Genomic DNA, 20,436 nt, shown 5'->3' with positions numbered 1-20,436 from the left:
TGTAAACCGCACACCCGCATTTTGGTGCGCTACTTTCTTTTTTTAGGAGATTTTATCTATTATGGCACCTCCGCTAGTCATTTTGTTCTCCATGAAGCTAACCATGTTTTTTCAGCCGTCCCCGAACGAGGACGGAGCCATCTTGCCGTCAATCTGACGCACAAACAGATATAAATAATTCGAGTGTTTTTTTTTCAGTTGAGGTTGTGTTAGCAGTTTTCATGAGGGGAGTTCCCGGTTTACATTAGGAGCCAATATACAGGTAGGAGAAAATACAAGGCAAAATATTTCCATTGTATTCTTTTTCGATACATGTGATATTGCAACAAGCTTCTACCCATGGTTTCACCCGCTTTCCGAGGGAAATAATTCCAGCACCTGGATAAAATTAGTTTATGTGGTTTTCTGATATTATATAGTAATAGTCACCCAGGTATTTATCGTAATCCATCCAATAAATGGAATAAGTTTTGCGTGAAAGATAAACAGTCGTCCATACATATGTACATGAATTTCGCACACCTCTTCATCTTTCGTCATAACCAGAAAATAAATCTACACATCTTGCAAGTAATAATTTATTTCGACACGTTAAATCAATGTCCACATCACATCATGTTACATCATGATGACCAGTTTATCTCCTCAAAGCGGTAACCCTGTGACCTGTCGGATCCAGCCCCTGACCAGGGGTATGTTGCTGTAGACCCCTGGTTGCTCCTTCATGGCGCAGCCTACTCCGAAGGAAACCAGACCTACTAGCTTGCCGTTGCTGACCGCTGGACCTCCTGAGTCACCCTGGGGGAAATAAGTGTTCTAAATGTAGTGGTGGTACTCATGTTCTCTATTTTTCTCTCTCATATGCTATATTATCCCATCATCAGTCATCATCATAAGATTGGTATGGGCTTCCTCAATATATGTACATCTCCCACTTTTTGATGCTCTATGTGTCCCTTAAATATGTAACTCCTTCAAATTATAATGTAAAACGATATGAAATATCTCCTACAGTACTTTTGTACAAACCTGGTACTCAACTTTTGTAACCGATAGTTTTCACAATGCACCAAACTTTTACAGAAAGAACATTCCTCTATCATCAGAATAAAATGCCAAGTGAATAACTAAAATACCAGCAGAGATACTCGAATAGGTTTTCGAGCTACGTTTCATGCATTTTTTTCATCAAAAACAATACAAGCAATGCCAAAGCATCTGTAGTGTCACGTTCCATATTTTTTACTGAAATCCGTGCCAAAATGGGCAAACCGAAATATAATGCTCGCGTATGTGACAAAATGCCAAGTTACTTTAAAAATACAAACGATAACGTGATATGGTTAAGTCTGCTGCATATTCGTGTTCCAAAATTGCAGGGAAGCAAGAAAGAAAATTATTATAATCATTTAGACAATAATCTGAAAATAGCTAACACATAAAACCAGCTTAACTCAAGGATTTGAACAGTGAACCAGTTAAATATACATATAAAAAAGTAAAATTAATTTATTTAGCTTTTGAACCAGTTGAAGTAGTTCATCGATTACTATATACTTGAAACTATCTCCATAAGCTAACATTCAATTTATAAAATCGCATATTATTCTGTTTTGACACTACGATGCCTCCAAAAACAATGTACCTAAAATAAGGCGGCCAACCGTCCCGCATTCTGCGGGACCGTCCCGCAATGCTTGATGAAATCCCGTTTTGAAATTATTAGTAAAATAGTCCCGCAAAACGTTGTATGCGTCCCGCATGTCCCGCATCCCTATTTTTCTACCACGCTTCTACATAACATCCACCTGCGCGCACGCTCAACAGTGCAGGAACACAGATTACCTATAATATAATCTCGTTCTCTTTATTTCTACTGAACTCGTGAGGCCTAATGATTTCGAAAATAAGACATTAGTGCACGCTGTGACACGATATTGATAGGTTAAATTATAGCTTTTTGCTTACGGTTTTTATTTTATCAGTTCCGTCCGATCATTTTTGAATGCCCCCCCCCCCTCCCCTTTTTCACGAAAGGTCAAGTCCCGCATTCAGTTTTCGGAAAGTTGGCCGCCTTAACCTAAAACTTTAACCACCTCATCATCATACTGTGGTTTATGAACATTTTGGAAATAAAGATTTGATGTGAAGATCAAATCAAAATCAGCCTCAAACTTCAGGTTACCTGACAAGAATCCTTGGTCCCGTTAAGATACCCTGCGCAGAACATCCGCGGCGTGATGGTCTTGTAGTTGGTGAGCGGGAGCGACTTGCACTGCGCAGGCGCCATCACTGGTACCCGCACTCGCCGTACTATGTCTTGCATTACGCGTTGCTGTAAGAATGTTTTGAAGTACACTAATTGAATATTTACTCCAGTGAAAACTTTGATCTTGACTAGACCCTTAAAGGCCAACCAAGCCAAGGATTTGTCTTTCTTATTTTCAAAATCCACATACAGAGGGCATTCAATGTCATATGGTTTATGAACAACTAGCTGTTCCCATGGTCTTTGTGACCCGTGTACCGAGGAAACTACTTCACGCTCCCGGATAAAAAGTAGCCAAATTTTTTTCTCATGCTTTTGGCGTAATACCGGACTGATAGACAGAGAACTTTCGCATTTATAATTTTGGTAAGGACGTCATTAAAGTTAATATAAGAGCCGCTAAAATAATCTAGATTTTCCATCTGCAAATAACAATAACGAGCTTCTGCAATTTGTTTTGTGACAGTACTAATAAATCAATCTTTAACACCCTTCATACCATGAGCCCTTACCTTATACTTCGTATGTCCCCATCCACTGACAGAAACCAGCTGTCCTTCCACAATATCTTCAGTAACCCCTATAGCAATAGGCCTGGAGCTTGGAGTCACAGGAATAGCCGTCTCCAACAACACGAGCTGGTAATCATAGTCGTGGGAGTGAAGACGCGTGGTGTTCCACAAGGGGTGCACGAAGTGGGCGCAGATGCGGTACTTCTTGGCTAAGCTGCGTTGTGCGGACCCTGCTAGTACGAAGGTTTCTTTCGTCCTGTGAAAAGGGTTGTGTTTTCAATTTGAGAGGTCCAAAAGTGGGTGAGCGGATCCCGGACTCCAAACTGTCCTGGCTGCGTGGCATTTTTGAAATATGTTACTCTATAATATTTTGAGGCGCAATATTTGCAATGTTTCTCCAAACAATTTTCTTTCTTACCGATTGCTTTAAATTAACAAAATTCGAAGCAATTCATCTCCAAAAGCATAATAATTGAAAGGTCTTTAAACTGAAGAGCCCTCGGTTGTAATGAAGCCACTCTTTGTTCAATAGGATTAGAGAAAGCCTTACAGAGATTATCAGGATTAATATCATACACCTCGTTTGTTTGAGACACGCTCTCAGCGCAAACATTTTACAAATGATTGGTTTCGTTTAAAGTTTGACTTAAGTCCCTTTTAAACGGCTGCCACTAATGTTTGAAAACCTGATGCTATTGACAATTGAGTAAGGGATTAGTATAATTGGAATAAAGTGTTTCGTGATTTTTGAAATAAATTGAAGAATTCAAAGACCAAAATTTTAAAGGATGGGTCCTACGTGGGCGAATCAACGCTAAAGCGAAATAACGTGACTGCGATGCGAAGGCAATGATGTACTTTGCTGCACCTACGTGCGATTAGTTCCGTAGGACACATCAAAAGAAATTGAGTGTTTGTTTCGGGTTCGCATCTAGAGGTAAATGGCTCATATAGGACGAACTTTATAATAATTTTGTATTTAAATGGGGTATTCGCTTCTTGCTTCGTTGCCACAGGGCCTTACAATCTGGTCCAATTTTAAAAAGGTAAAAGGTTTTTATCTCGTTGTGGCGACATAATGGGCTGACATAGTGTAGTCTCAATATATGACATGTCATCGACTCGAAAGAAGAAGAAGAAAAAGGTAAGTAGGTAAACTACAATCCACGTTATAGTATGTTACAGAATACTCCATAGTTATCTATTAAGAGATAGAAAGTTACGAATACTCACTTACAATGCGCGGCTGTGATGATCCACTCGGGAGCGATGATGGTTCCTCCACAGTACAGGCCGTACAGCACCTGGTACGGAACCTGCTCTATCGTCACCTGGCTCCCTCCTACTATCCTCCAATCTATCTGCAGATATAGAATTAGGATAAGATTCTACTGATATACTGGTTTTTGGGGTTTCTTGCCGGTTCTTCTCCATTAGACCCAGTCTTTGGAATCAGGCAACTTAAAGTTTGAAGTTTTGAAAGAGCTTTCATAGACCTTTTTGAAATAAAAAAAATTGACTTGACTTTGACGAAAAATTGAAGGGGAACATATAAGAGTACAACTTGTAATGTCAGTGATTTCAACTAGGTACTATTGCGTCTTATTTGGAAGTCAAGCCAAGTATTTAAAAATCAGTCAATTTTCTCGTTGATTCTTCTAACATTAAAGCCCAAAGCCTCGTATGGAAGATTCATAATAACGTTTGGACCATAACCGCGAAAACTCTCTACTTCTATCAGCTTAACTTACAGTGACGGGTTTGTCAGCATCCCTCGAGTCTTCATTCCTGGGCTCCAGCTGCTGAGGGGGGGTGGCTTCGTGGAAGTACAGGTAGGTGCGTGGGGGGACCCGGCGGGTGATGAACATGCGGTAGTACTGCGTGACGCACTCGCTTGATAGGACCCCGCTGTATGTCACTGGAAGAAGAAGTCAATGTTAAGATGCGGAGATTGGTTACTGGTAAAATATGGTTTGTAAGAATTATGTCTATGGAATAGTGCTAATTGTGTGCGACTTCTCATCAATAGGTCAGTGTGCTAGTAGTAATCAAGTATTTCACTCGTTTGTTACAAAATCATCTCAGGATCACGATGATAAAATTAAAATAAAAAAATAAACACTGTTTAACACTGGTCTCTCTTCACCAATGCATTGATTGTTCTGCTATTCTTTTAACTAGAAGTAGGCTATTTACTTAATCTTAATCCAATATATGTGTTACGGGTAAAGCTAGAAGGCGGAGTAAACCTAGGTTTACCCGGATTGACTTAGTATTACCCAGGCTTCTTGGGTAAAGTCCGAATAATAAGTAAAATAAATTTTACATTCAGGGTTTACCCATGTTCACCTAGGTCTACCCAACTCTGACTGGGTAATGTTAGGTGTTGCGTTATTTTCGAGCCCGTGGCGTTATTCTAAAAAGGTTTAATTGCAAAACAGAATGTGCCACAAAGAGTGTTCATGCAAAGCTGCAGGAAAATTGTGCAATTCTAAATGTCACAGCAGTTTATCTTGCTCAAATAAATAATTTCAATTTGAACAACAACGACCGTTATTAGTTTTTTTCTATTAAAGCTATTAAGTTTATGCTCTTAAAGCGATTACGATAGCCTGTGTATGTTTTTGTAAATTATAAATGTTAAAAATGACCTTGGATTTTCATTTCAATTATTAATTAGACCAATTTTTAACATTACCCAGTCAGAGTTGGGTAGGCCTAGGTGAGCATGGGTAAACCCCGAATTAAAATTTACTTGACTTATTATTCGGACTTTACCCAAGAAGCTTGGGTAATACTAAGTCAACCCGGGTAAACCCAGGTTTACTCCAGCTTCTAGCTTTACCCGTAACATATGTACTGACAACAACCAGGCCGATGCGTTTGGAAACAAATAGCAACAAAACGAACTAACCAAATCAGTCTAGTCTAGTCAAACACTTTCAAGTTCTAAACATTTTGGCAAAACTTCGACTGGTGCCGTTTATTGATGGTAACAATATTTTAAGTGCAGAAAGTGCTCAGATATCCCCAGAGATTGATCACATATCTGTGAAAACACTTTCATTTTCATTCATTTCCAACATGCACATTATCATTCCTTACGCAAGGCGCGGGAATTGCAAACGATGAGGCTGGGGTACTACAGTAAGCGGCAGAGATTCTTTAACCGCGTTTCAAAGGGAAGTGACTTTTGCATCAGGGTAAAAAGTAAACGTGATGTAAATACACTACGTTTAATTAAAACTAACTCTGAAGTTTTTCAGAGTTGTCTACTATATTTTAATCTCAGTCGATTTAGAAGTTTCACCGTAAAATCGACAAGGAAGCGATAGTCAGACAGTCACGTCCGTCGGGTAAGTGAACCTGTCAATTTAAGTTTTGCGGGAAATTGATTGATAAAGTACCTATGGATAAAAATCACAAGATATTTCCAAATGCTCGAAGATTATTGATTATTTTGAATTTTTTTAATCCATTGATTTGTGCGAACAGGGCAGGAGGAAGAAGAAGAAAATTTACCACCACACCAAGTTTTACAAATCTCCCTTTTAATTATATTTTTGCCGCTCAGCATGTGACGAGACCGAACCTCTACCTCACAACTAAGTGAAAGTTCAACTACTGAACATAGCTTAGCTTACCAACACATACACGTTTTTATATACATACACATATAAATGTATATGTATCACAGTCACGTGTGCTCGTGAAGCACGTAACTATCATTTGAGGTTGTGGTGAGCTATAACTTAGCTATTACTTAGGGGAGAAGCTACTAAGTAGTGCAATGTTATTTTGATAGTAAGCTGTCAAAGTTAAGTGGAGGTTTTAAGTTGTAGATTGTTCGCAAATTGGCTGATTGTCAATTTTGACTAATGTATTTCTTGATGAAAACTAGGGTTTTTTTATTTCGCTTTTATATTAATTCAAAATAAGTCTCTCGATAACTGAACTACTCGAGTTTTGAGAGCTTATAAAATAACTAGCTGTTTCCCCACGGTTCCACCTCTTTTCAAGGGAACCCTTTATCAGGTCCTATACTATCTGAGTGTAAAATATTTAAATCAGTTAAACACTTTCGGTGTGAAAGACAGAAAGAGTTAGAATTAAGTTAAGAATAATATTTGTAAAGATTTATTTCTTCGTAAAAAAGTTATGAACATATTCCAAACTCTATTCTATTTTGGAAGCAATTAAAACATGAAAGTGTTGTCAGCGCGTGAGTGCAGCGTGATATAATTAGACCGAACATACGTATAAAATTACCTCTCAGGGGAATCTAAGACCTTTGTAAGACAGAGTAGGCTGTAGTGTGTTTTCAAAACCTTGGGCGGGTTAGTGGGCGTCAAAGCCTACCTACATACATGTCTTATGAAATTAAATCTATACAAATAATATCAAAGGAAAACAAGCCAACCACATAAGTAATTTTAGTTTTGTTGAAAATATTTTTGTAGTTCTGTAAATAACCACATAATAAATTTATTTATCTTTTTCGTCAGTGTGTTTATCAGTGTTAGATAAACCATTTAGGTTTCGGCGAAATCTATAAGCAACTTTTTATCCGGTTGCGTTATGTAGTTCTCGCGGGATTCGAGAAAAACTGATTTCGGAAGCTAGTTTCTAAATAAAATCTTAAAATCCTCTTAGAACTATGTATTAGAAACAATACTAGTCATAACCCGCGGCTGCACTTTGTAGTTTTCTCCTATTGTGTTTGCAAAGAACTCAATCTACAAACAGCCTAAGGCACTCCCGCACTACTTATATTCTAAGGTCTTTGATAAAAACAAATGAATACAAACAATTAGCTGTATGTGCTTTGTAGATAAGTATATTTTTAATTATATGTTTCTAAGAACGTTTCTTAAAAAAATACATAGCGGCTTTTTGTATCCATAATCCTATCTTCTTAATGAAATGCTCTACCTATTGGTAAAACAGCATATAAACTCGTATAGAAAAATGTCATTGGAATTTTTCCCGTTTAGACAAACCGACACACACAACGAAGAGTTTCGTTTTTTTTTACAACTGTAGGTAGGTATAGAATAATTCGAGTAGGTATGTCTCGAACGGTGTCCAAAGAACTGGACCAAAAATCCTCAAGAAGTGGTAACTCATTAATTGCTTATTCCTAACTTAACACCTGTTAAATGTACCTTTCACAAAACAAATAAACTTTAAACTACCCACCATTAGTGCACCCCAAAAACCGGATCACGAACAGCGCACATACGAAACTCAACACACGACAACAATCACACATTATGACAAACAAACAAATTGATTACTAGAACAGAATATTAATAATATATTACACCAACATGGCTGTCTTTACCAGAGGTAACTAAAACAATGAATGTGCTACAAGTTGTTATACATAGTACTGTGACTGATGATCCGTTCACGGGTTTTAAATATGCCCTGATTGAAAAAGGTGATAAAACATTTGTGACGTCATTAGAAAATGCATGTTTTCAAGCTAATGATGTTGGTTGTTTAATTAATAGTGGACATCGAACTCAATAGTGTTACAAACTTAACAAAGAAAGTAAGGAATCCTGCTTGTGGTCTCTACCCGGTGATGTCGGATGGTCGTCTCATCGCGCTACGAGAGTGAAGGAACAGGGAGTGCACCTGTGTCGTAAAAAATATGTGCAGCTGGCTGATCTCGTAAACGAGAACCCATGTCGACAGTCGACCAGGAGGCTATTACTCTGTCTACTTACTAAGTCTGCAAATATTATTCTATAAGTATTTGTCATAGGCGCCTTTAGACCACAAGACCAAGGAATCAGGCTGATGCTTCAACTAAACTAGAGAGAGCACATTCTATCCCCACCAGTCATTTGTTTTGACGAAAACATATTCTACTTCTCCTACATTGACCTTTACATTAATAGACTTTGGCAGGGAAAGGACGACACTTCCTCGACACATAGGAAAACTTCCTCTCGATTCACCCATAGCCTGAAGGACCATTTGGTAATTTCTCATCTCAACAGAAAGAATGCCCTTGTTCTAACTTTAGGCTTTTGTCCGTTCGGCCTGAGCTTTACTGGTAGTTTTGGTAAATTACACAGACGTGATATTGACCTTCTCCGACTATCCGTGTGAACCGCAAGGCTTATTGAACTAGTGCTAGTGTCAGACTTATCTCAGATCTAGCTAACAGCTGCCGACATGGAGTAGTAACAACAACTGAATTGAGCTAACAATTGACGACGGCTTAGCTTTCAAAGCATTTAGACATAGGTGTGTAGGTGTGATTACACCCAGGGTATTCTACCCAGGGTCAGGACCCTGGGTAGAATATCAAATCAAAATGTAGAATATCAAAAGCTTATTAGGTGCCAGGTGCATTTTGGGAAAGTAGGAGTGATGTAGTTAAGTTCTTCTGTAGTAAGTTTACATGCATATAGACAAAGGTGTGATTGTAATACTGAGTACTCCCTGACCCTGGCTGGCTTCTAGAGTATCAAAAGCGTATTAGGTGCCAGTTGCATTTTGGGAAAGTATGAGTAAAAAATGAATGGTGTAGTTACCTATAAGTAATTCTGAAGAATTAGTTTGTTTGAGCACGTCTATCTCAGGAAATACTAGTACGAGTTGAAAAAATAATGCAGTGTTAGACAAAACATTTATCGAAGAAAGCTATGTGCTACTTTTTATCTATTATAGGTGCGCGGAGAAGTAACGTTTCTCATAGGATGATTTCGCCAGCGATGTCTCATAGGATGATTTCGTAAGATATAATTATATAGACAACACATTCAAACTTGTTTGTAAATTAATAATAAAAGTTATAGTTTACCTACCCGGGAATAGAACCGAAAACCCTGAAAAATCCACATACTGTAATAACTCAATCAACGCCTCTTTGGTCAATTTAATCTGCGAGTACTTAGAAATTAATTAATTTTCTCAGCTCATTAACGTTATCGTTAATTAAAATGTTGATTAACTTTTTTTGCACGTTTTTTTGATATCATTTGATTTTTAATAACTATTGTATCATTATGGGAACGCCACAATAAATGTTAGTTAAGAAGTCATAAGTAAGGCGTTTATTTAAGCAGCTTAAGTCAGTAATAAAAATAATAACTAAACAGAGAGTAAAAACAGCTTTAGAACATGAATAGTTGCAATTTGATCGTATGCAATATGCAAGTTTTACAGCTTTCCTCTAATTGTATTTATGCACCCAGATAATTATTTTATTAAATCATGAATATAATATTTTATACGGTGTTATATGGAATCTTAAATGATGCACAGTTTCTCTTACATTTTTATTTCAGTGAGCGCAGTGCACGACGGGGTCTATGTTATAAGAAGCTGAAAAAGCCAGATTATATAAGTCTGAAATTTTATATACGACTATACAGTGCAGTAACTATATAGTTTTACAAAATGTGTAACAGTATATTAGCTTATTTTTAGCGAATTTACTTCACCTTGCTTTGTTTGGATGAATCTTAACCCAGTGTTAATTAATAACACTAAGTAAACCCTGAAAAATCCATTAATTTTAATGAAAAGCAGGCGCAGTTAGCGTGTCATATAATATGATTGAATCAATCATTTCTTAATATTGAATAGTAATGTCCGTAGCATCATCCGATCAACTTTGCATGCAAGTATTGCTAAAATCTATTGCTGATTTTATTTAACAAGAATAATTTTCGAAAACAGCATCTTTTTTCTAAGATCAAAAATGTAAAAAACGGTGTAAGTACCTACCTAATAAAGCGTATCTATGTGTCTGACTGCCATCAAACCATAATATAGCGCTGAAATATTATGGAACATAAAAATCTGCTTGACCTAAGAAACCTCTAGAAGTAGCCAAGAGAAGAAGCCATTTATTTTTTGTTATTTGTAAAATGTTAACACTTAATACTTATCATTGAGACTAAAAATTAAAAAGTTAAGTTTCCATAGTGCCTGCAAACAATAGCAACTGTAGTATAACACATATAATACATTTCAACAACATTATTTCTTCACACATATCAAGCAAACATGTTATTATTTCATTCTATGTTAGTATTTACTTTCGACACGCCAGTATTTCATCTCGTTAACGCTGTGACTAAAACTTGAACTAATTCAAACATATTTGGACACAATAAGATATAATATACAGAATAAAACAATATGTAAACAAATATTTAATTCCAAGTAGATCTCTTGATTAAAAGAACTATTATTAATTAAATTAAAAACCCTTAAAAAGTCTAACGCATCACAAGACAGCTTAAATTCATTTGTTTCTCAAGCCAACAAAAGATCGAAAATCGAAAAAAAAAAGATCGAAAAAAAGTAATAACTCACGAAATAAAAACAAAAGAATACGACAGACAAACAAAAAAACTAACACAATCTAATCACTTAAAGGTATCGACTCAACATATCGAAACATACTTCAATACCACACACAGTCCATATCTGAAATCTGACCGCAAAATGGCGAAAAACAAAAAACATACTCCCACACACTTCTCCCACGATATAGAAATGATATGAATTCAGCAAATAAGTCACGAATCAATTTCCTCCCTGCATGAAGAGCCAGTAAATCGCACCACCCCTCGGAGGCACGGGGGGGGGAGGCAGGAGGGGGGGAGGGTATCTTGTTACGGCAGATAACCACCGTTTGTTCGACAGCACTATAAAGAGGGTTGGGAGGGACAAAATGTCTAAAAACTATGATAATATGTTAATTTTTTGGTGTTTCCATTGTTTTGGGAGATACGTCATAATAACTTTATATTTAGCAAGTAAGGTTATAGTTGTCAATTACACCAGGTATTCTTAAGATAAGTCAAACGTCATCACTATCTGGCGAGCCTTTCCCAACTATGTCGTAGTCGGCTTTCAGTCTAACTGCCATCAATATTGGACTCTGACAAATAAATGAAACTGCATCAAAATATAATACAACCAGCTAGACTTAACATGCAATAAAGGGAGATTATTTACAAAACGTAAAAACCTCACAAGAAAACCACATTTTTCACGTCCGCATTTTTTCTTCTTAAAAATCTAAGACAATACTGCGAGCACATTTCACCTGATACCGCGACCCCGATATTATCTTCCTTCCCAAAAATAAACCACTAATTAAAAAAACTTCCAAATCCTTATCAGGGTGACCCAACTTTCAGACAGCAAGGAGACACAATCGGGACGGTTAACCGATAAACGGATAAAGAAAAAAACTTGTATTTTTGAAATGGATGGTCCAGATACGTCTGTCGCTTGTCAGATTAGACGCGGTCTAAAATAAAACTGGTTTAACTGATGCACGATATATCGATATGCAGATGGTAGCTTGCAGTTAGTTTATGTAATAGGGCGATTTTGTCTACATGGATACTTAAAGTAGGCACGGATATTGGTATCTTTATATGATCGCCTATGATAAAGGTTGACTAGAAGCTTTATTAGCTTAAACGTGTAAATCTTTTATCTCAGGAACCATATCATAGTCCATGTATTAAAAAAAGCTACTGTTTTATCCACGAAGTTGCCCCTCCGGCACGTGGTTGAAACTTATACTTAGTTGATACTTAGTAATGAATATAGCCCCGACTTTATAAACTTTGCACTTGTAACTTGCTTCCGTAAAAAAATACATAGGTGTAAACTTCCGTAAGTCGTAGAAGTGAAAAAAAATTAAGAAACCTACGAAGGTTTACAATTTGTTAATTCATCATAAGTTAATCACGTACATAAGTTACTGTATTAAGTTATTTTTCAGCAAAATTAAGAACGTCAAAAATACATATTTACCGTATACCAATGGAAACATCCACAGTACACTGAGCCGATAACGTCGGCGACAAAGTTTAATAATTGCAGCAAGTTGTCGAGATAACTGGCCGAGTTATTTCAAGCATTTTATTCGTTTCGATGAGCCCTTGTTTACCTCGGTAACCTTGCTTCCCGCACCTAGGTAAGTAGGCAGTAAGATTGTTGTGTTTATAAGCTTAGTGGGTGTAGGGAGAAGTGTGAATTCTTGTCTGTTTAGATTTTTTACTGTAAGTTTTTAGCTTCTTGAGGTTTGGTGAAAAGGTTATCAATTTGTATTTGTACGTACTTGGGCATAAACTATGGTTTGCTTAACATGTATTTTAAGTAGGTATGACTTTTTTTTCTGCTAATGAAACAGTATTTAAGTGTGAATGTTAGACATAAAGTTTGATATTAAAATCTGATTCAATTTCTTCGCTCCTATTACATCATGAACAAAACGAAAATATTTCACATCCCAATAAAAAACCAATAAAGGCGCCATCTTTAAAAAAAACGGCACATATCAAAGGCGGTAGCAACACAGGCAGTTAATCGCTTTGATGTCGCCGCTCGCGTGTGATTGGCTGGCCGGCGGTGTGGTCGCTTGCACCTGTCAATTAGCCGTGACATACTGCCGACACAGAACGACAATAAAGGTTTAGTGGACAGCCATTAAATCCTCTATAAGTCAATTGGTAACTAATAAATTATATAAGATTCAGAAAATGGCAATATTACAGGGTTATACATAATGTGTTTTGATTTCAGTTGTTCTGTTGAGAAAAGGAAAGAAAACTGAACTGATTTGTTCCCTTGTAATTGCACCAGTTTTATGTAGCATACAGTCTTCCTTGGCGAATAGTCTATCTACTACTGAATATTTGAATATTTTGTCAAATCTGTCTAGAGGTGTCTAAAATTACTGCGTTTAATCAAACAAACGCTTCATGATTTTGATGTTGCATAGATTTCTAACTACTTTTGGGAACTATACTTAACGCATGTTTAGGTTATGTTTTTTGTTGATTTCTTATTTTGGGTATCATTGTAAATGCTTTTTTTTCGCATGTCTGAATGCCACTTGGATTTACCTGACCAAATAGGCGACGCTGTAATAGGGCAGAACTCACTTTGCACCCAACTAATAGACGATTTTAATGGTGAAATCAAACTATCAATCCTTTAAGATAGTAGCAAATGCTATCTATAACTCATACCCGTATGTTCAGCACACGTAACCCGGGTGTTAATAGGGCCGATCAAGTGGAGATCTCCGACACATACTCCACTGGCCACGCTGGGGGGAGCCATCTTTGTGTTAAGACCTAGCTGTGGACCTACACATACATACAGACACCTAATATGTACTAGGTTATATGCTGGATAGGTGCTTGATTAGTTTCAGGAAATCTGAAACAAGAGAAGTCGAAGGTGCATTCTTGGTGGCCTAGTGATTAACGCACCAGTCTCTCAAGCCGGTGTTCGATTCTAGATCGGGCAGGCAGCAATTTAACTTTAGGTTTGTATGGTTTGGCAGTAAAGGTGAAGAAAAATATTCGAAGAAACCTGAACTTTAAATCGACTTATTCCTGCTCTGTATGAGAAGAGGCCTGTGTCCTGCAGTGGGGCTAGGAAAAAGGCTGTTGATATAGGATGCATTTATTTAAATGAGAGAATGCTCATTCCTCAAAGAACAAAGAACGAATGATTTGCGTCTGTTAATTTTATCTTGATAAAGAAAGAATACTCTTGCTAACAATAGGCGATCTTGTTCTAGCACTAGTACTTTGTCAAGGAATCTAGCACACAGTAGATGTAGTGTAGTACTCAGTAGATCTACAAATAAAGTATCTTGTAGGTAAACGCAATTACTTAATGGCTATACTCTGGTCAGTCAGCACTGGTACACATCTGTAGATCTATCTTTTTTGTCAACCGTACCTCTGCAAACATTAAACAGGACACTTTTATATGCCAAACGGATTTGCGAACAAAATTGAAAAAGGTACCGTCAGCAAAAAATAATTAGGGATCTCTAATATACCTTTGCTTTACCTTTCTCGAGCATATTTTATTAATGTCGTTTTTTTTTTTTAATTTTTTCTTTTTGATGTCGGATACTGCTTTATTATAAAGTTAGACCTCTGTTTTTATTTAGTCACCCTGTGTAGAAAAAATATGAAAGGGAAAATTTTAACAAGAGGTCTTAAAGTTTTAATTGTGATGAAACTTTGTCACTATTATCGGTCTTTGTTAAGTTTATCACTTAAGGGCCAAACTACGCTGACCAGGATCATGGTGCTAAAACAATATTATGTTGCTGCTTACAAAATTACAGTAGCATTATGTAAATTGCACTATGTTATTTTCAGATGGAAATTCCGTTTTAGATATCTTTTGAGTTGCAACTAAATGACAACATTATTATATTACAAATCTAATACAGGTATTATCATGCATGATTGAATTATTTTAATTTTAGAAATAAAGACATATTAATTGTGGTTTTCTAAAAAACCTGTTTTCCAAGTTCCGTAATCTATTTTTAGTTACGCTTGTAACACAGATCAAACAAACTTTTGACTCCTAACACCGAGAAGATAGCAATTTCCCATACGTCACCCAAACCGAACCCGAACAAGTTAAACCAACAGTTAACTAGAACCGTATACACTGCACAATTAACGTTTGATCAATTAAGCAAAACGCACATTATACTAATCAAATGTTTGTCTTACAAATTGCCGTATGTTTGAGTGTGTGTGTGCGTGTGTGTGTGTAAGTGTGTGTGTTGCCTGGGCAGGGACGCGGAAGCGATGATAAGGCATCTTGTAGGTAAATCCTTGATTTCTATGTGTAGGTATTAGTAAATAGAGAGTCTTACTTAGTACCTATTTAGATAGAAGCGATTTTTTAGACAGAAAAACTTATTTACGCACTTATAATCTAATTTTAGCTGTAAAGCTGTTTAATTGATGTGAAATATATCTTGTATTATGGGAAACTTGAAAACAATAAATAAGTCCCTACTTAAGTGAATTTGCAGTAAAAAGCTAGTCTTTCAAAACTTATCAGTCTTCTCTAAAAAGAACATTTCCAATATGGATCACTGTTGAAGAATATTAATAAGGTTTGTATTTATATTTTGTAAAGTTCTGTATCTCACTATCTGATTACTATAATAAATTGTAGCTAACCTATGCTATACGCTGCATTACATGCTTTGATCAATCATTGATTAATTACCATGCCTGTTCAGTAACCAAACAATAATTGCGTCTTGGATGACAAGCTTTTGAGGACAATTAGATACTTAATATTATAATTGACTGACTAAAACTTGATTTGAGCGAGTTTAAGTATTAGAAATAAGTAATTATCAAATAAAAACACTTCTTAACACAGCCTTTATAATTCCATCAGACTTTACTATCGTTTTAATCCAGCATCCCAAATTAATCTGTACCGCTTGAAGACCTTTTTTTAAATTTATTCGCCGGTGATTTATACAGCCCCATTCAATTACGTCCGTCGTCCCTTTTCAACTAAAAAACTAGAATTTTCTTTCCATCAGCTAAATCAACAAGTTATGCAGAGCAATGTTCCAAAAGTTAAACAATAGAGAGCCCCCGACTCCGCCCGTCTCGTCAACACCAAATTTCTAAGCGAGAGGGAGGATCTTGAGGGTATTTGCACAAAAATCGCACTGAAAATAATTTCACTTATTGTTTCAATAGAGCTGGTACTTGGGCATAGAGTAGGTGGAGGTATAGGGGCTTGGTGGCGCATTGTTTGTGCCTATTCGAGTGTGGCATCTGTAATATTGTACCTACCGAATAAAATTTTCGTACGTTGTCTAACTAAACCAATATCCTATTCTGTACTCAGGGATTTCTTTAGAAAATTAAACAATTTGAAAATTCACTTGATTGAATTTAGTGCAAAAATTACTCCACTTCTGAATCCCATAACTTTACTTCGCCTGTTTGTAGCTTCACTTTAAATTGAGGCATCTGATTCACTATCATTTGAACACTTCTGGAATATTACAATCTAACAACTCTTGATGCAGAGCATGTCATTATTTTTACAAACCACGTTTTGAAATTGTTTACAAAATTGGGATAAGGGCAGGAGGATTATGATGTTTTGAAATCCGTGCCACATCTGCACAGCATTTGAATCTTACTCTCTGGGGCGGGTTTGTAACGAAGGGTCGGCGCAAGGGTTATTTGAACGAGATTTGCCTGATTCTCCGGCACACTGTTTCGTGTTTACAGTTACACGTTTTTTCCCTCTTTATACTTTTTATAGGGGCTTTAGGACGCTAGAGATTTGTTTTAGATTAATTTGATAGGGGACATTGAGTGCTAATAGGATGAAAGTCGTCAGCGAATTTTTTGGGTTGCATGAGCAAAACGGTTAAGTGGGTTGACAAAATTAAAAACGGAAAGACTAACTCAGCATTATCTATGTTTTGACAGATGAAAATCCTTGTGCCACACCCACGTTCAGCTCAGAGTTGAAGTAATAACTTGGGAGGAAAATATTTTGTTGCCAAGGTATCAACCTAGATTATAAATACATATTGTAGTATGAAAAAACCTAACCAGACTACAGAAAACAGGTACCTATTATATTACACGTGGGCATAAAACTATATAACGTCCCAAACAGACTAGTTAGTTTCTGTCCGTGAAGGGTTTCAATTTCCACCATTTTTTCTTTTTTCAAGCCTTAATTTTAACAAGTGCTGCTTAAGCTTAACCCTAACCTCGCCTATAGTTAACAGGTGTGTCCATAACTATAATACTTACCAGTTTACAAGGCCCACGCCTAAACTATAGTACCATACATTTACAACGTGAGTCGCCCAAAACATTGTATTCTCGTAATTAAGTCGGGCTGCATGTCATTCACGATTATGAGGGCAACATTATGCTAATCGAATTAGAACAAAATGTAGGCTGCTGAACACTTCATTAAGTTTGGGACACATATGCGGGAATATTAAATGGTTGGTGTGTAATAGAAGCTGTATTATTTACTCGCTTATTATTATTTATAGGAGACATAAATGTACTGAGTGGTTATAAGCTAATTCGTAAATAGGTAGGTAATGCTTCTTCGGAATAGATAGGTAGGTTATTATCGCCCGAATCTTTTTATGTTGGGATCAGCTTCCAGTCTATACGAAGCAGCTGAGTAACAGAGTTTTACAAAGTGCGACTGCCTGTCTGACCTCCTCAACCCAGTTACTCGGGCAACCCTTCCCTTCCCTTTGTAAAGACTGGTTGTCAGACTTACAGGCTTAAGACTTCCCGTAAAGACTGCTAATATAGGTACTTAGGTGTCATCTTGAAAAAGTGACTCGTTGTTTTGGCATATATCGATAGTAAAGGCCTAGTAGTTACCACGTTTTCTTGTTTTTATGAGCTTTATTACATAAGCAGATACTTATGCTACTCATTTCCAAACATGACAATTTCATAACACAACAATACCACGTCAAACAAACCCAGAAGTCCATACATATGCGTCCCCCCTTACTTCCGTACCCAAACGGGGACGAGGGACGGTCCCGCTGTCGCCGAAACGTCACGTTTTTGTGTGCGACGCCCCTAGGGTCAATGTTTCAAGATGTTACATAGACGTGTTAATTTTCAACTTTGTGAAACTGTTTTCAGTACATTTTGTGTAGAGGGTGGGGTGGGGTGTGAGTGACAGCGGGTGGAATCGTTTCACTGTTTTAAACTATGATTGGAAAGCACAACAAAGGTAAACTACTTATAATTTGTTGAGGTCTATAATATACCCCCAAAGAAAATAATATTTTTGAAGACTTCAAAAACGTTCTCTACAGTCAAGCCTCCTCCATATTGGAAAGTAAGTCGATTAACATGTCAGGTCTTTTGTAAGGCGGTTAACCGAGCAGATTGTTTTTTTTGAATGTGTGTGTTGTACTATTGTTATCAGTGTTCTATCTTACTCCTGCAAAAAGTCGATCACCGACTGTCGGTAGTGACCGGGAAGCCATATAGGTAAATTAACTGTAACCTGCCACCACTGCAACCCAACCCAAAGGGTTAGTATTTACATAATAATCATTTTGGAGCCAATAGCGAGAACATCTCGAATGGCATTAACTAACGAGCCAGGAATTATGATAATCATCACAATTCTGCCGTCTCGCCGGCTTGCTATGCAAATATGCGATGTGGCTAATGTAGTAGCGAAGGATTAGTACGAGTATTTTAATTGCGGTTTGTAGGATAGTAATAGTTGGGGAGTAGAAAAAATTACCTGCCTTAATGAAAAATAAAACTCGCCCTGGTGGTGCAGTGTTGTTACACCACCATACCCGTATGGTGGGCTGTATCGAAGGACCGTAGCGGGTGCGGGAAAATAGCTTGGTCGGTGATTAGGCGAACCGAGACACAGTATGAGTGAAGCCAAAGGGGTTTGGTGAAAGGAAAAAGGACTTACTTGCGCTGGATGGTGGACGAGCACGTTGTTGCAGGCCTGCGATGCTGTTTCCTCTACGCGTAGGTTAAATACACTGTCACTCACGATTAGTTCTTGTGTGCCGGCTACACTAACACTGATTTTAAGCGGTTTAAGATGAAGCGGTGCGGTTATTTAATTTATTTTTACATAAAATGCGGAGCGGTGTCGCGGTGATTCGAAAAGTTTTCGGAATACAACGGCGGGAGCGTTGCGGCGCTAGTCGCGCCGAGAGTTGGTGCGCGCGGCGCATCTTCCTTCTCTTTCTGGTGTATTGTAGCGGGATAGGAGGGAAAGGGAAGGATAGCCAACTCATACTGTGCGGTTGCGGAAGTATAAAATGTTAGAAAAGATGCGTTCAGATATTGCATTGGAAACAATATAGTTAATGAAATTAAAAATGTAAAACTTGCGCGAGCATTCTCCCCGGCTTTGAGGATATGTAATATTCTCAAAAGGAAATTAAAGAAATTGAAAGTAAGTATACTGAGTAAAGTAAAGCTAATATTAAGTTTGGATTACGCGGTAATATTATTGAGATGGTAAAGGACATAGTTTGACAACAGGTCTCTTAAAAGAGCCACTGCATGTCTTCACCATGGCTACGCGGGTTGTCCCATCCTTGCCGGGAAAAACTTCGGTTATTACACCCATTGGCCAACGTAAAGGAGGAAGATCATCTTGATGTATGAGAACCACTGTACCAATTTTAATATTGTCCACAGCATTCAACCATTTTTGTCTAACTTGAAGATTATGTAAATATTCTATACGCCAGCGTTTCCAGTAGCTACAAATCATTTGGTCAAGTAATTTCTTGCGGCAAGTTAGAGACTTCGTTGTGTCGGGAACATCCACGACAGGCAAGGAAGTTAATGGAGAAGCCATTATAAAATGCGCGGGGGTAAGCGGTTCTGGATACGGATCCTCATTCAGGACACAAAGCGGTCTCGAGTTTAGAACTGCCTCAATCTCGGTGAGAACAGTCGAAAGCTCCTCATAGGTAAGAAGTTGGGAACCAATAACGCGGTATAAATGAGTTTTTATAGATTTTATATTAGATTCCATAACCCTCCAAAGTGGGGAGCGCGGGGTGGAATCATTTTCCAGTCTATGCGGTAGCGGTCAGCAAATAATTCTTGCAATTGAGCCTTGGCTCCTACGAAATTTGTTCCGTTGTCTGAATATAAACAAGAAACTGGTCCTCTGCGGGAAATAAATCTTTTAAAAGCGGAGATAAATGTATCAGATGATAAGTCTGTGACTAATTCAATATGAACTGCCTTGGTAACAAAACAAATGAATAGGCATATGTAAGCCTTTTGACTTTTTTGACCGCGGCGT

General features: G+C 37.4%; 1 protein-coding gene across 2 annotated transcripts; it reads right to left on the bottom strand.

Annotated features, from left to right (window-relative positions):
* Positions 1-570: 570 nt before the first annotated feature.
* Positions 571-20,153, bottom strand: LOC110383354 (trypsin 3A1). 2 transcript variants are annotated; one of them, XM_049849608.2, is made up of 6 exons: positions 19,075-20,153; positions 4,533-4,699; positions 4,015-4,142; positions 2,782-3,037; positions 2,186-2,335; positions 571-798 (listed from the first exon to the last, which is right to left on the bottom strand). In XM_049849608.2, coding segments are annotated over exons 1-6 (855 nt in total). In that variant the 5' UTR covers positions 19,076-20,153; the 3' UTR covers positions 571-645. The 2 variants fall into 2 exon arrangements, with proteins under 2 accessions (XP_049705565.2, XP_063897923.1); XM_064041853.1 differs by lacking the exon at positions 19,075-20,153 and adding an exon at positions 7,981-8,154.
* Positions 20,154-20,436: the final 283 nt, after the last annotated feature.

The sequence above is a fragment of the Helicoverpa armigera genome, chromosome 26 (genome assembly GCF_030705265.1).
Source record: "Helicoverpa armigera isolate CAAS_96S chromosome 26, ASM3070526v1, whole genome shotgun sequence".
Classification (NCBI taxonomy): Eukaryota; Metazoa; Arthropoda; class Insecta; order Lepidoptera; family Noctuidae; genus Helicoverpa; species Helicoverpa armigera.
Note: the sequence above shows the minus strand (reverse complement) of the source record. Positions and strands in the feature narration are given on the sequence as shown.

Bases quoted from the DNA above. Each gene is read 5' to 3' on its own strand.
- LOC110383354 (XM_064041853.1), bottom strand. From the start codon at position 8,053: ATGTGTGATTGTTGTCGTGTGTTGAGTTTCGTATGTGCGCTGTTCGTG. The intron at 2,336-2,781 runs GTAAGGGCTCAT...ACATTCTTACAG, and splicing joins GGGGACATACGAAGTATAAG to CAACGCGTAATGCAAGACAT. The intron at 799-2,185 runs GTAACCTGAAGT...TATTTCCCCCAG, and splicing joins GGACCAAGGATTCTTGTCAG to GGTGACTCAGGAGGTCCAGC.